The sequence below is a fragment of the Xiphophorus maculatus genome, chromosome 3, assembly GCF_002775205.1.
Source record: "Xiphophorus maculatus strain JP 163 A chromosome 3, X_maculatus-5.0-male, whole genome shotgun sequence".
In the NCBI taxonomy this organism is placed as follows: Eukaryota; Metazoa; Chordata; class Actinopteri; order Cyprinodontiformes; family Poeciliidae; genus Xiphophorus; species Xiphophorus maculatus.
In genome coordinates, this window is record NC_036445.1 from 31,376,252 (window position 1) to 31,393,526 (window position 17,275).

At 40.1% G+C, this 17,275-nt stretch overlaps 1 protein-coding gene across 6 annotated transcripts in view; it reads left to right on the forward strand.

Annotated features, from left to right (window-relative positions):
• Positions 1–17,275, forward strand: part of adgrb1 (adhesion G protein-coupled receptor B1) — a 178,795-nt gene that overhangs the window by 116,085 nt on the left and 45,435 nt on the right. For all 6 annotated transcript variants that reach the window (XM_023330323.1, XM_023330325.1, XM_023330322.1 and 3 more), the window contains exon 18: positions 4,478–4,604. In XM_023330323.1, coding sequence (XP_023186091.1) covers positions 4,478–4,604 — 127 coding nt within the window. The remainder of the gene's footprint in view (positions 1–4,477; positions 4,605–17,275) is intronic.

Consider the following 17,275-nt stretch of genomic DNA (forward strand, 5'->3'; position numbering starts at 1 on the left):
ATATTTTATTATATTGTTTCATGTTAAGTGGTTTGTTAATGTTTAAGGCACGAATGAATGACTGAATGATTGAATGAATGAATCAATCAATCAATGAATATATTAGTGTCACTATATTTAGTGACAATAATAAAGTAGCTTCTATTCAAACTGCATTGTGAGTGATTTTATGTGACAAACTTACAAAAAATTATAAATTTTTCTCACAAATTCTGAAAAGTGTGGCATGCATTTAGATTCAGTTCCCTCTATGCCAGGGCTTTTAGGTCTATGAAGATAAATTTGTTCCAATATTGTTGCAAAAATTCAAATTCTTTATCTTTGAATTGTATCAAAGCATAAATCACATATTCACTCCTTTAAGAGATCTTTTCTCTGTTTCTTCTGTGCTGGCACATTGCTCTTTATCCATGTGGCCTTGACTTGGCAGAGGACATCCTTTCATGCAGGGCTGCTGGACCAGCACCTAAATTATCCAATTAAACAGCGAGGGCAAGAGTGTCTGCAAGCTCCTGTGTGCCTCACAGAGAGACTTAATCACTTCAACAGAAAAACTGCTCTGTGTCCCAATAGATTGGATTTCAGTTAGAGGTGAGGTGCTAATGTCAGCACTGAGTTGCTGCCTGCTTCTAAGAAGCAAAACTAACTACATCCTAAACCTTCTCTGCTTACAAACTCAAGCAATGGAAAACTGTGTGGAGATATGGTTCATATTCTTAAACCATCTTTATTATTTCCACCAGTAATAGACCTTCCAGATTCACTGACGTGACATAAAGTAAGCCAGTGCTGTTTAGGTCACCTTCATCCTACTGAGCTGTTTTAGAGCAAAGAAAGCAGCAATCATCCTGTAATCAGGCTCTTCGTCAATGTGTTGTTTTTAATGTTCCACTCTTAATGATTTAAACTCTAATGAAGGAACAAGCTGCTTTCTATGAAGAGAAGTGTTCTTATCAGTGAGAGCATTCACTTTACATCTGTGTGTCTTGTACTCTCAGCCTCACTCCTCTGTCTTGTGGCAGGTGCTCTGTTTTGGAAAATCAGACTGTGGGTCAAAACTGTGGGTTCAACCTTTTTTTCTGAACTATTATCAAAGGTTATCTAATGGTTGTTGGGACACAACAGAAGAATCTAGGCCCACAGTCACTGTAAAAGTGTTCATTTGAATAATATATCTTCTGTTAAAAACTTGCTGGAAGGTTATGAAGTTTATTATGTGACGTTTGCTTTGAGGCACTTTAGATGCAAAATAACAGCTCTTCAGTTTTGGGTCCTGTAGACAAAAGACTCCTAAAATATCCCAAAACATTTTATTAAGGATGTTAAGTGTGCATTGATATGAACAATGCGATTATTATTATTATTTTTTTACAAAGATGTGGCCCAATATATCAGAAAAGATAAATAAAAATGAAACATACAGACTCATTTTTATGGATTGAGTGAAATTCTAATAAAGAAAGTCATTGGTCTTATTGCAAGCCCATTACCCTACAGTTTTGTCATTTACTACTAGGATCTTTCTACACCAAGTAAAAACTGCCAAAGTCGTTCCTCTATGGAAGACTAATTATAAGGCAATTATATTTCATTCTCATCTTTCAGTTATGCTGGAAAACATATTCACTCAGATTTTAGATAACTTTATCTAACATAAAGATTGAGAGATATTAATTATGTAACAGATTGTCAGAATGGTTTCAGAAGAGGACGATCTACATCTTTGGCCATAATGTAGCCAACAGAAGAAATATAGAAAGTAAAAAACTGTGTATAAGTTATCCCAGAAAATAAGTGTTCGTAATTGGCCAAAATTGTTCATCTTATATATACCAATGGCATATGGTATCTATCTTATGGTAGCTACATGCCATCCCAAATGTATGTCTGGAATTTGCAGCTGCCATTTCAGCCAATACTGACAATATTTGGGTCTGGACAAAATATGCAGCAGCTTATGGAGATGGTTAGAAGTGGATTCCTTAAATTTTAAGGACAGACTGTCCTTAAATCAGAAAAAACAAACTTCTTCTTGGGCACACAAAAATACTAACATTTTATGGGTGCATGAAAACATAGAATGTAATTCTAGACCACAAAATATGCTACAAGCCTCAATAGCTAAATGTATTTCAGTTTTGTGGAAATCAAAATCTATAGGTAATTATATACTTTATTGTCCCCCATACGTTTATCTTTGACAGTGTGCACCAAACAAATCGGTGAGACAGTAGTAGGAGTTTGCGCTGCAATCTGTGGATTGCTGGTATGATTGCCAGTCCATCTGCCCCTGTTGTTTGTGCCTTTGGGTAAGACATTTCACCTGCCTTGCCTGGTCATGTTGGTCAGAAGAACCAATGGTGCAAAATGGCAACCTCACTTCTGTTAGACTGCTCCCTTTGAGATTTCAATTTGATATATAAAGGGCATATGTCAAATAATATAATAATAATTATTATAATAATATATATATGCTATATATGCTACGGTGGCAGTGCCACCATAATTAAATACACTACAAAAAATAAAATCATGCTGACACCACAAAAGCCAAAATACACATATTGTTCTCTTAAAACACATATTACACCTTGCAGAATAGAATGCAAACCACAGCATCAACAGTGTGACTGTAAACTCTGTACCAACTTCGTTTATTATTCTGATGGATACAGGAACAAATTAATATTTAAATCTATTAGTCTCCAAGCAAGGGTCATACACGTCTGATGACACTCTTCATAGATAGACTGCAAGGAGGACTCACTGGACCTCACCTTTACTGCACTTTGGATCAGACAAGTTAGTTTTTAGATGCAAAGAGAAATTATTATCAAATCACACCTGATGATAATTTCCAACAGATTAAATATGTAAGCTGATGGTTAACCCAAAAACTTGGTTTATTTTCTAGATATCAATTAACAGCAGGAAGTTGTCACCTATAGTCAGACTCAGGGTCAATCAGCATTTCTTCAGTTTTTCTGACATTAATAATGAAGTGGTGCTCCAGGGTAACATCTGTTCAACCCTACAGCTATTGTACATATTACAAAAAGTGCCAAAACAATCAGGATTGTAAATAATGTGGGACAGCGTGGGGACATGTGAAGTCATTGCTTCTAAAGCATCTGGCTAATTTGATCAAATTCAGTAAGGCTATAATTATGTTCAGGCCAATAACTATTTGCTTCCTGGTAACACCAAAACCTGCTTAGTGTTAGAGACAGGGGTGCTGTCTTTGGAGGTACAGTACACCAAATTTAAAATGGGATTTGTATATTTTGGCTTGTGGAATTATGATTTGGGTGACGGGTGGGAAGAAAAATCCAAAAATGAAACAAATTTTAAGAAACAGGGTAATAAAGCTGCTCAATGTTTCTGTCACATGAAATTTGAACATTGGTTGTTCTTGCATATCTTTACAAGAACAACCAAACTTGAAAATTGAGAATGGTACTTGTACTGTTTAGGTTTTATTTGGGCAGTAATTAACTTAGGAAAATGGCATATAATAATACTTTTCCCTGTTCCTATTTAGTCTGTTTTGGCTGTCAGACAAGTTTAGATCATGTCCTATTTCTTTTTTCTCTTAATCTACATTTTTAAAAAAACTATCAAACTTATATAAATTAGCCTAAATTTTGGTGTATTATCTAAGACCTAGCTGAAATTTGAGTGGATCTCACACTCCAAATTGGTGCATCCCAAAAGGAGTCTGAAAACAGCCAGATCTGTTTGAGTGAGAGTCAATTTCAACAAAACAATTATTGGTAAAGCTGCCTAATTATCCATCCTCTGTCTGATGACCTTCACTCACCTTAATGACTGACTTTCAATCTCTGGCAACTGCCAGGAGCACTATTGCTCTTCTGCGTAGACCTGCCAGCTCCTTGCTAATCAAATCATTTATAAACTCCCCTCTGGTCTGCATGTGGACCATACTGAAGCCAAATTGGGCATTTTCTTCCAGGTGCTTATAGCATTTTATTAATTTATGCTTGTTTGGTGGTGGGCAACTGCACACTGGTGCATTTTAAAAAGAAATCAGGAAAATGAAAAGGAAACAAATTTAAATATTAATTTGAGAAGATTAATTAAGAACAGTCCTCTTATCTAAAGTGCTTTGTATCCAATAGTTAGGCATTAACAATAATCGTTATTATTTTGATAATAATATTAATCATTTGCAGTGTGTCGCTTTGCAGCCGCTTCACGCTGCGCTCACTCGGTTCTCCGCTCTGCTCCGCTCCTGCTGCAGCCCAGCCGGCGGAGATGGAAAACGGATTAAAAAGCCGGTGTAAACGCGGTGGGATTTGAAGCGCGCGCGCGCCGTCTTTTCTTTTTTTTTTCCTGGCTCTGTATTCACTGCATCGCTTTTCTTTGCGTGTGTGTGTGTGTGTGTGTGTGTGTGTGTGTGTGTGTGTGTGTGTGTGTGTGTGTGTGTGTGTGTGTGTGTGTGTTTGTCTTCGTGCAGCTCCTCTCTGCTGGGATCTTGGTCTGCCAGGGGCTGCAGAGCCGTGCTCGTCGACTCATTCAGAACCAAATGCGTGTGTGACAGACTGTCCACCTTCGCCATTTTAGCACGGCTGAACCCCGACATGGTAAGTGCTGCAACGCTACCTTGACTTCCCTTGACGTTGAAGGTGTCGCAGACTGTATTTTTGTTCGGGCTGTTATTTGAATCTATCTGCGTTTGTGGGTTGGTTTTTATTTCTCTTTTCCTCCCAAAGATCGTTATTGTCCTTTCATATATACAGATCCTCCCTCTCTGCCTCTCTCCCTCTCCTTTCTCCTCTCTGTCTCGCCATGCCAAAGCCGTGCAGATAAAGGTTATTGTAGATTGCCAAGGAAAAGGATTTTTCTAGGTATCTGTGTTTATGGAGCTGTTTATGCTATCCAAGAGGAAATGCACGCGGCGAGGGCAGCACTTGGCTAACCTGTGTATTAATTCACACACATAACAGGTTGAGTAGGATTTAAATTAATGTAAGAAATGAAAATAACACCCACCCCACACAGTTTAATAGCCTTATTACATGTCACACCATGTATTGATGTCCAGAATAACGTGCTTTATCATACTAAGCGATCATTGGCGTCTCCATGGTTACCAGGCCCCTTGGAGAATGTCCAAGAGGGAATGTCTTGTCTGGGAGTTTAGTAATCTGAAAAGGATACGAACACACAAAAAAAGATAAATGTTTATTGAATGTGGATATATGCTGACATATCTGTATTTACTGAAACATGCATGGGACTACAGTGAGATGGGTAACAATGGTAACATTCCTGTGCTGATATAGGCTCAGAGAGAACCATGGAGAATATCCCAGCAGAATTCTGTAGACTCTAAAGTGGCCCAGTTCTATTAGGGAACAAGACAGTGTCTTTGTAGGGAATCTTCATTCTCTGCGATTAGTTATTATTAGACTGGAAATTTCCTCACAAGTGTTTTTTCACCAGTTGCCCTGGCAACAGCGTTGGCACCAAGGCTTTCTTAAAGACATAGCAGGAAGCGTGCGGTTCATCATGCTGCTTATGGCCCAGGGATGAGACTATGAAACAGCTTGGCCTTTCCCAAGAATAATACGTTCAGTGTCAATTAACTGGCTCTTGCATTCATAATGCAGAGTAAAGGTCTTTTTACTGTAACAGTCAAAAAGGGGGAAAAAGTCAATGTCGTTTTAGTTAGGTTCCTAAAAATGGAAATTTTGCATGCATTTACATACAAAATTTTTGATTGGAATTTCGAAGATACATTGTCAGTAGACATAATGTCTGTAAAGAACAATCTTCATTTTACAAACATATACCTATAAAAAGTAAAATCAAAGAAACTTATCCTATTAAGTGGTCTCTTAATTTTTCCCAGAGCTATATACTGTATTTCAGTTCTGAATAAGAATGGAACTTTTTTTCCGGGCCTTTAAAAATTCTTTCATCCATTTGGCAATTCATACATCAGTCTTTCCACCATAATGTCCATTCATTCTCAATCCATTCATCCATCTTTAAAAACACTTCTGCTTGTTTCCTTGGAATGGTATATTTAATACTCTATAAATCCACCTGTCCTTCCATCCATCCATCTGTCAATCCATTCCATCCATCCATCCATCCATCCATCCATCCATCCATCCATCCATCCATCCATCCATCCATCCATCCATCCATCCATCCATCCATCCATCCATCCATCCATCCATCCATCCATCCATCCATCCATCCATCCATCTTCCTTCCTCTCCCTCTTGTTTTTTGTTGCTTCTACACTTAAAACTATCTGTGGAGTGGGGAAATCTGTTCCTGCAAGTTATAGTTTTCCAAAGGAATGGTTAGATAACACCACTGAAAGATCCTTGACATTATTTTTGTTTCTATGACACTTTTCCAATACAAAATATCTCAACATTACAACTGGTAGCCAAAGTCATTCAAATAACCAAGGGTCTGTTTAACTGTGTGTAGACAGTCCCACTGACATTCAGACTGAAACATTCCATCAATATGTTGTGAGTCATTATGGATTTTTTTCTCCTTTGCAGATGAAGTCCTCTCATTTCTCTTATCTAATGTTGCCATTCAACTCAGCTAATTAGTGCCATCTTTGATTGGACACTTTCTGTTTAATAAAAGTGGGGAGAGCCACCCAGCACCTATAAACCTTCCACAAAACATAGTCATTTTGAAGATATTTTTAAATTACATGGGATTTCAAAAGTTAGACATTTTCATGATATTTTTTGCCTAACTGTAATTTTGTTGATCTTTTCTACCTCGTTATATTTTGGTGGATGCACTTTAGTCTTGATTTTTTAAAACTTGGCTTTAATGTGCTACATTAGATCTGTGTGACTGAGTATATTATACTATATCTTTTTTTTGGTTTCCCATTCTAAAGCTGCTGTCATCTTACCAGGTCTTACCAGGTAAGATGACAGATACTACATACATCTGTCATCTTACATCTAGGTCGTGTATGTGTTTTGATAAGCAAATCTTATGAGAGCCTAAACATGATAAGTGAAAGGAACATTGTAGAACATGAAGTCCTGTTAGAACTTTGAAGCATGTGAGCCACTTTTAATGTGCTCCTGTTCTGAATACTGCAGGTATATTGGGATGAAGGGTAATAAAGGGAAAATTGGTGTTTTACTGCATAACAATGGAGGACATTAGTTTTGCTTTAAGATTAAAATCTTTGTTTAGTTTTTTCACCTCTAAAAACTAGGTTTGAAAGCGATAATTGCTTTCAATTTTTCAGTCAAAATTGAAAGCAATTAACGCCACTTTCAATTTCAGTTTCAAGTGTCTAGCATGTCAGGTGTTTGAATCTTCACCATCCATTGTTAGGTAAGATTCAGTCATGTCAGTTTTATCATATTAGAGTTATAGGTCCTGTTGTTCTCGATAACTTCAGTTTAAATGTGGTTTAAGAGCTGCGGTGCTCATGCAGCTGAATTGGTAACATGTCCAAATAATTGTGGCAGCCTGCCTTAGATGGTGATCGAATTGTTTATGCATAGCAGATGCATAGCAAGGCTATGTTGGAGTGTTGTTTTAGTGTTATTGTCCCATGGCATCATCTGCTTAATGAAATAAAACAGAGATATGCAATTGTGTGTTGGTGTATTAGTTTTATGTATGACCAGTCTCTCTTTTTTTTTTGCACAGTCTGTATTGTTTTATTTTGTATTTATTGTAATGTTCACTCATTCATTCACTACATCACATCTCCCTCATTGTTTTGTAATTTTACAATCTTCCTTGAGATGTATTTAATTTTTAGAAAGCTTTAGAGCAGGGGTGCCCAAAGTCGGTCCTCGAGGGCCGGCATCCTGCCCGTTTTAGTTTTCTCCCTGGTGGAAGTAACAACCTTTTCAGCAAGTCAGTGTTCTTCTTAGGCCTTCTAATAAGCCATCCTTGGATCCAGGTGCGTTAAACCTGGGAGAGTACTAAAACATGCAGGTTGCCGTCCCTCAAGGACTGACTTTGGGCACCCCTGCTTTAGAGCTACAGATCCTGTTGATCAGGCTAAGCAAGAGAGGCGCCCATAAACATACTACATAGTGCGCTAAAGAGGGAATGAGTCGACTGACTCATTCCCTCATAGTCTCATTATTCCTACTCACATCTGGAACAGTTTAGTTAGTTCTCTTTCAACATTCGTTTCGGTATCTCACTATGGGATACGCCCCCAGCGCCTGTCCCCCAGAAGCTCTATTACATTACGCCAGTCCTGACTGGCCTGTAGAAGTGATATCAGCTCCAGGAGGAGGGACTTCCTCCCAGTATAAATGCCTGACGTCACGCAAGCTATCTTCAGTCTAACACCTCTTCTCGCTCCCAGAAGCAACTCTAACATGGCTAGTAAGGTAGCTATTGAGCTAGCTAACTGTTCACAGACCAAGCTAACAACTCAGTCGCTGCAACAAAAAACATGATAAATGTGTCAAAAATGACACTAGTATAGAACGTGGCCGTGCAGCTGCACATGAGGCCAACAGGGGGAGCTCAGCAGCTTTCCCTATGAAAGAGAACACGGACCAACAGCAGCTACAGCTTACTCAGCCAGCACTGAACAATGCTCTTACAGAAGCACTTCCCAGCCCACTAGCGAGAAAAATCCAGCTGTGGCAAGCGTGCAGGGCATCAGATTGGGGGCTGAAGACCATATCCTTAGGATAAAGGCTCCAATTTGGAACAACTCCTCCCTGTTTCCAAGGCATAGAACACTCATATGCCCGGGGAGAACACACACGCATTTTGCAGGGGGAAATATTACCTCTGCAGAACAAAAATGCAATTCGGCTGGTCCCGCAGGAGCCAAGCAGAGATGGCTTTTACTTCAGATATTTTCTCATACGGAAAAAAGGCGGGGTGACTCCGATCGATATTAGATCTGTGAGTTCTGAACGCATATCTGAGACAGTATATGTTCAGGATGCTGACACATGCAGCTCTGATAAGGTTTGTGCATCGAGAAGACTGGTTGATCTCCGTAGACTTGAAAGATGCATATTTTCACATCTCTATACACCCCCCTTACAGAAAGTACCTCAGATTTGCTTTTCAGGGGAAGAAAAATAATATCTCATACTTCCCTTTGGCCTCTAACGGTAAGCCCACGCGTGTTTGTGAAATGGCTGCAGTCGCACCTCTGAGGAAAAAGGGAATACGTAATGCTATGTATATAGACGACTGGCTGATTGCAGCTCAGTCTCTGGGGGAACTTATGGCGCATGCCGAGATGCTGATATCACATCTGGTGGCTCTGGGTTTCACAGTCAACTGGGAGAAGAGTATCCTACACCCAGTGCAAACAATCACCTTCATCGGGATATTCCTGAATTCAGACAAGTTCAGAGCATGCCTCTCAGCAGAACGATTGAAAGCCTTCCAGGCTTGTATGGCAGTTTTTTGCAGAGGCGCACTCGTGAAATTTAGACTGTGCCACAGACTGCTTGGTCTGATGGCGTCAGCACTGTCGGTCATTACGTTCGGCTGTTTGCACATTCAACTGTTTCAACGGTGGGTAGCATCGCTCTGAGACATTTTCTACCTTTTATCAGAGGGCACTATGTTTTGGTCAGAACAGACAATACAATGGTGGTTGCATACATCAATAGGCAGGGAGGCCTGTGCTCACATCATTTACACATGCTGGCACACAGACTGATAGCCTCAGACTGACAGCTCACGCCTTCTGCCAGGGGTGATGAACAGGGGTGGCGACCTCCTGTCCAGAGGCAATCCCTGCTACAAGGAGTGGAGACTCCACAGCGGGGTTGTAACCCAAATATGGCAGTGGTATGGTCAGGCGGAGGTAGACCTCTTTGCATCAGAGGAGAACACTCAATGTCCGAGATTTTTCTCCCTGATCGAGGAGGGCGCTTCGACGGGGCTGGATGCCCTAGAACACCAGTGGCCTCCAGTTCTCCTGTATGCTTTTCCACCGCTAGAACTGATTATTCCTACCCTCACCAGGGTGTGAGAGAGGAAACGTTCACTTGTCCTGGTAGCTCCCCGCTGGCCGGGTAAGCACTGGTTAGCAGAGATTTTCCAGTCACTTCAAGGTGAGCCGTGGCAGCTCCCTCTCTGCAGAGATTTCCCAACACAGGTACATGGAGAAATATTTTATCTTCATCCGAAGCACCTGGCTCTGTGGGCCTGGCCTGTGAGAAGGTGAATCTGGCAGCCAATAGGCTTCCCCAGAACGTCACTGACACAATTCAGAGCGCAAGAGCAGTCTCAACATGTAGCGCATATGAGGGAAAATGGCATTTGAGGGTTGGTGTCCAAAAACCACATTTTTGGGCACCAACTTTAGGCAACTTTAGCCTTTAGGCTTGGCTTTTTCCGCTGTCAAAGTATACTTGGCAGCTATTTCAGCTTGCCAGCTTGCCTTTGGAGACAAAACAATGGGGCAACATCCTCTGGTGTGCCAGTTCATGAAGGGTGCATGATGGCTCTGGCCAGTGTCCAAAAGCCTCACTCCTTATGAGATTTACCGATGGTACTTGATGCCTTGTCACATGTACCTTTCGAACCTTTGGAACAGGTTGAGCTTAAAGTGCTCTCATTTAAGACAACTTTGTTAGTTGCATTGGTTTCTGCCAAGCTAGTTGAGCTTTTTCAGTAAACCCCTCCTGCATGCAGTTTACTGAGAGGAATCATATCACATCTGGCTTATATACCATTACATACCATCCGGCTTATATACCAAAGGTTTTTAATCCTTGTGTTTGTGTCATTTCACTACATAAAGGCAAGCCCCTAACGAAGCAATGCCTTTCCCATTGGATAGTCGGAGATATTGCTATTGCCTATCAGAGTAAAGGCCTTTCACTCCCTGCAGGTCTACGAGCTCATTCCACTCGTGGCATGGCCTCATCCTGGGCACTGTTTCAGGGTATACCTTTGGAGGACATATGTGATGCTGCCAGCTGGGCAACTCCTCACACTTTCACTAGGCTCTATAGACTGGATGTCACAGCACTCACTCTGACTCACACAGTTCTGGGCGTGGGATCCACACTTGGATAACTGCAGGATGCATCTTTTCTTCTTCAATTATGCTTCTCTGGCAATACTGGAGTCATCATATCCTATAGTGAGATACTGAAACAAATGTTGAAAGAGAACTTTAGGTTAAGGAATTAACCCCAGTTCTCTGAAACATGAGTGAGGTATCTCACCAGGTCACCCTCCTTGCCTGGAGCGAGGAAGAGGTGTGTTAAAAAGACTGAAGATTGCTTGCGTGATGTCATGCATTTATACTGGGAGGAAGTACCTTCTCCTGGAGCCGACCTCACTTCTACCGGCCAGTCAGGACTGGCGTATTGTAGTAGAGCTTCAGGGGGGCAGGTGCCGGGGGCGTGTCCCATAGTGAGATACCTCACTCATGTTTCAGACAACCGGGGTTAATTAACCCAGTGGTTCCCAAAGATTTTCTGGGCTGCCCTATGGATTACAATAAAATCCCCAAAAAAGAAAAATCAACTGGGCACACACATCGTTCAACCAGACATAAACCTATACACATATTTTGTTTTCAAACTCCGCTGAAGTTTATTTCACACTTCAGGTTGCAACAAAACACTCTACAAACCATCTTTACAGTGAAACACTGTTTTTTTTTTCTCATTCATCCATACTGCTTCCCATGCCCACCCTGCAATGCCACTGTGCTCCCCTCACTTTGGGAACCACTGCCTTAACCTAAAGTTCTACTTATGAAGCCTATGTTTAGTTCTGGTTTCTGTAGCTGAATATCATGTCATGTCCCTCTGCCTTCAACATGATGATGCAGTATCTGTCATCACCAGTCGGGTGGTGACAGATACTAATTAACCTATAGGTGCCCTTAAATCTGAATCAGTGTAATTTCCCATTTTTAGATTTGTTTGTTTGTTTGCTTAGGTTTGAGTAAAATGCACAAGATGGTACCACTAAAAGTTCTACCAGTGGTAACATTTAACCAAGCTGCCACCTGTGGTCCAAATTTGAAGCATTTGCCATCTATCTGCATGATTTTATCTATTATTTAACAATCTAATTTTAATACAATATCAGTACCAAACTTTTGTTTAGATTTCCAATGTTATGAATTATAAAACAGGTCAGATTTACAATCGTATCATCAACATGTTATAGGTTTGGGCTGGTGTAGGACTCTTGTGCTATAACCTTTAAAAGTAATTGTTTTACTGTATCATAGTTAGAATTGTATTGCTTAATAAGAGCTGATTATTTTGCTGCTAAACTAGTGTAACATACAGTGGCTTGCAAAAGTATTCATACCCCTTGAACTGTTCCGTATTTTGTCACATTACAACCACAAACATAAATATATTTTATTCAATTCTTATGTGACCAACACAAGTGTTATACTATTGTGAAATAGGAATAAAATTATACATGGTTCAAAACATTTTTATAAATAAAAAACTGAAAAGTGTGGTGTGCAAACGTATTCAGGCCTCCTGAGTCAATACTTTGTGGAAGTACCTTTTCCTGCTATTCCAGCTGCTGGTGTTTAGGGTTTGTCTCTACCAGCTTAGCATGTTTAGTGACTGAAAGTTTGCCCATTCTTCTTTGCAAATCAGCTCAAGTTTAGTCAAATTAGATGGAGAGTGTTTGTGAACAGTAGTTTTCATATCTGGCCATATATTCTGGATTGGGTATAGGTCTGGTTTTCTTCAAAAAGGGAAAATGGGTTGTATGAATACGTTTGCACACCACATTTTTCAGTTTTTAATTTGTAAAAACTGTTTTGAGTCACGTACATTTTCATTTGTACGTGTACGTTGCAATGTGACAAAATATAGGAACGTTCAAAGGGTATGAATTAGAGGTGTGCCGATCGATCGGCCACCGATCATAATCAGCCGAATTCCATGAAAAAGTGTGTATGATCGGTGATCCCCGATCACTGTCTCTAGTTGCCGATCACCTATGTCACTTTGCAGCCTGCATGTTCAGCTGATCTCCTCTTTCCTTCACACTGAGGAAGGAAAGAGGCAACAAATCCTATTGTGTGGAACTATAACGCTCAGAGTGAATGGGGACATTTGCGTGTTGCGGCGGAAAATTACCTCAGGGGTGAAAGACGTCAAAATGCATCAGCAGGTAAAGCAGCCCACAACTACCAACTCTTACCCGGAAGAGCGTGACGGTCAGATAGCTAAACAAATAACCTTGAGAAGACTTTTTCAAGTCTTCGAGAAGTTCGAAGACTTCAAAAATAATTCAAGTCTTCGAGCTGTGGTGTAAGATGCTGGTTCTGCTCTCCCTGTTGAACCATCACTACGCGCTACTGGTAGTAATATTTCACAGACGGAACGCCACTCAACCTCCACGAGACAGTGAACTCTCACACTGAACATCTGCTTAAGCTGTAGCATGTAACTTTAAAAAAAAGATTTTAGATATGTATTAATATGTCTATAGTTTAGATGGATTTATTGCCAGATCATTTTTCCATTTTGCCAGATAACATAGTATCATTTATACCTAATGCAAAAAATTAACAGCCATTCCAGGCAATCGGCAGAGATCGGTATTGGAATCAGCAGCAAAAAACCTGATCGGAGCATCCCTAGTATGAATACCTCTTCAAGCCACTTTATGAAGTAGCTACACCAATAATTATTCTATAATAGAAATACTATAAACTATAAAATCCAGTTTGGATAGAGGCATTTAGAGAACAGATGTATCCAATATTAATCAATGGATATTTTAAACAAAGTTAAATATCAATAGCTGATCATTTTAAGTAATGGTCAGCTGTGAAACCAGGGAGATATTTTGAACAAATGAAAGCAGTGGGGTTTTCTCTCCAACTGAACCAGAGCTAAGAGGACATGCTGACAGAGATAGGGAGTGATGAATTGTTGGAGGAATTTTACAGCTGAGTGGTTAAATAAGGATACGTGTTCATCACACTGGAGCACCAGAATTGAGTAATGCTTGCCTGTCAAAATGAGGCCATATGATAGTCCCACTAGTTTACTTGGCTTTTTTGTTTTTACTTATTTGTGCATTTAGTAGTCATCCCTCAGTTGTACAGGGATGTGGCATTCCATGTCACTTTTGTTGACATGCCCTTGGATAAACATCACATTGTTAGCATGGTATCATATTAACATGAACTGTAAGTGAATAATTGTAATGTAACCTGTCCTCCTTTACAGAAATGCAGATATATATTCACATGTGTGATGTAAACATTCTTGCCAGTGATGAGCAGTGAAATAGTCTATTATAAAGTTAGTAAGCACCTACCAGGCTGTTTCATACCTCTACCCCTTCTCCCACAGCTAGCTATATAGTGAGCTAGTCATAATCACCATGCTAGTAATTCTTGCTGCAACACATAGTAGCTTGTAAACCTGGCCTCTCTGTCTGCAGCTATACTGCTACTGCCCCAGCATGACAAACACCCCAAAGTCTGTCCTAACTGTTGCTTTTGTTCTCCTTTTAGTCTCATACTCTTTTTCATCACACTATTTTACTTTTACTTTTATTTTAACTTTCTTTCTCTCATTTTGTGGTGTGTTGTTTTTTTATACCTTCATTGTCTCTGCTTGTGTCCAGTTTACAGTGTCAATTAATAAAAGACCTGCACTTGGTGGCTAAAGCCCCTAAACAGATTCCTTCCAGTATTATTTGTATGGATGGTCAGGTGGAATAGGATTGAGAAATGTCATTTTATTTTCAGTGAGCCTGTGTAAGCCTCTTATGCTGCTTCAGATTTGCTACCTGGTGTTTCCTGGTGTTTGCTGAGGAACTTTTTAGCCAATTAGCTTACATTGTAAAAGCAACAAACACATGGGACTTGCTGAGGTTTATGGGCTTCAGGCCATCGTACCGTTTACAAAATCAATGTTGATATAGTTTCCTGGGGGTTCACATTGAGCAGGGCCTCACATGTTCCATGTGAGGCCTTCGAGCTGATAAAAAAGGCCCAGCAAAGACTGAACTTCCTGAGGGTTCTCAGGAGGAACAACATCAAGGAGAAGCTGCTGGTGTCCTTCTACAAGTGCTCCATAGAGAGCATACTGACTTACTGTATCTGCGTATGGTATAACAGCAGCACTACGGCTCAAAGGAAAGCTCTCCAAAGGGTTGTGAATACAGCCCAAAAAATCATTGGCTGCCCTCTCCCCTCACTGGAGGACCTGCACAGTGACCGCTGTCTAAGAAAAGCACAACACATCACAAAGGACACTTCTCATTCTCTGTTCACACTGCTGCCTTCAGGCAGAAGATACAGAGCAACCAGAACAAGAACCAACCGTCTCAGAGACAGTTTCTACCCGATAGCAATAACAAAACTAAATTCAATCAAAAACAACCATTAATCATCATAAATGATGTATGTGAGAATGTGGCTGTTCTTTTTTTTTTTTTTTTTTTTTTTGCCAGTTGTTTGTTGATTCTTGCGTTGTGTGTGAATTGTGAGACAGTTATTTTTTGTTTTTGGGCATGTACACCGACTGATGGCACCCTTTGAATTTCGTTGTCCTTGTGACAATGACAATAAAGACTTATCTTATCTTAAGTCAGTGTTGTAGTCAAGACCACCAAACCCGAGATCAAGTCAATACTAAGGCCAGAGATACCAAATCTTTCGAATTTCAAAAGACTTGTCTTGAAAGTCTTAGTTGAGACAAGACCAAAACTTTTAGGGTCCGAGGCCGAGTTGAGAGCAAGACTGAGGGAGGTCGAGACCGAGTCAAGACAACAACCAATGCTCTGTACTATGTAACCCGAGTTACATTTTAAGATTATTAAAAAACCCAAATCAACGTCACTCTAAGTGAAAAACTAGGTTCCAGGTTCGTCTACTGGAGGTAGTGGCAAATTGCAAGACACATACAACTGGAGAGTGCAAAATCAGTGAGGTGTATTTATATTTACAATATATACAAATTGTTTCACAGCTTTAAAGTCCAGTTCCTTAAACCAAGGAAGTCTCTGTCGGTGACGGAAGGGAAAAAACAAAAATAGTCATTTAGTTCCAGCTGTGAAGTGGTTGGTTGAATTTCCCTTCCGGTTTGGAGATGTTTCCTCAGATTATGGGTGACTTTCTGAATCCGCTATGGTTAGCTCGCCAGTCCGGTCAGTATACAACAACCAGACAATTCTTAATGTGTCCCAGATCCTTCAGTTACTCCGAGCAGGGGTGGGATCTGGAATACACCTGGCCTGCGGAAACAGGCCCGACAATCAATGTACATGTACATGCATTTCTTAATAATCGAATCTGAGCCTACATAATTACATGCAATTTCAATCCAAATGTGTTTTTATGTAGGTGTGTAATCACAGGCTGGGAGGCTAGCGCTAGCATTCTAGCTCCCGAGCAACACTTACCAGTTCCTCTTTTGACAAACAGAGATCGTTTCAGCGTTCAGATGAGCGACCATATGTCTGTAATTTAACAGAGGTATACGATTGATGTATAATCGACATTCAAAAGCAAAACCGCTTTGGGAACAACACCCAAGCCTACCTGCACGTCAAAGTCCCACAGCGTCTGCTACCCAAGGTGCGATTTAGCAGCAATATAAGCAGTGGCTGTCAATTTAGGACTGACGTGCAGCTGTCATATGACGTTAAACCCTCGCGAGAACAACCCTGCTCTCGCCCGGTTAGTGTCGAAAAAGTAAAACAAAGGAGGATTTTTAAATTAGATCTTTAAATAAAACAAAATAAAATTAGATTTAACAAAATGGAAAATAAAATAACTAAACTACATCTAATATAGAAAAATTATCCTGGTTACAACTACATGATACAATAAAATTTTAATGATTAAAATTGCTTCTCAAATTGATCTTAAAGATCCACATTCCAACAAAACACCTAGATATTAAATACTATATAATATACTGTATAATATAATATATCTGTGCCACAATCCGCAGAGGTTTCATGCCTCCCCTGACAAGAGAAAGCCCTGGGTGGTTGCCCATATTGACAATAATGGCAATATTGCCTATGTCAGAAACCAACACTGTCTGCACCATTAAGCATAGCAATTAAGGCAATGTAGTAATGGTAAACAACGCTCAATTATAAAAACTGACCAAATAGCAACAATCAAGAAGTAACCAAGCAGAAAGAGCGCATCATGACTTTCTCACCTTGCCTACTGCTGCATGAAGCCAGGCAGCACACAGAGCTATAATGTCTACCAACATGACAGGTGACGAAAATAATCAGAATGTTCTGTATGATCTTACGTTCTTGTATTTTACCT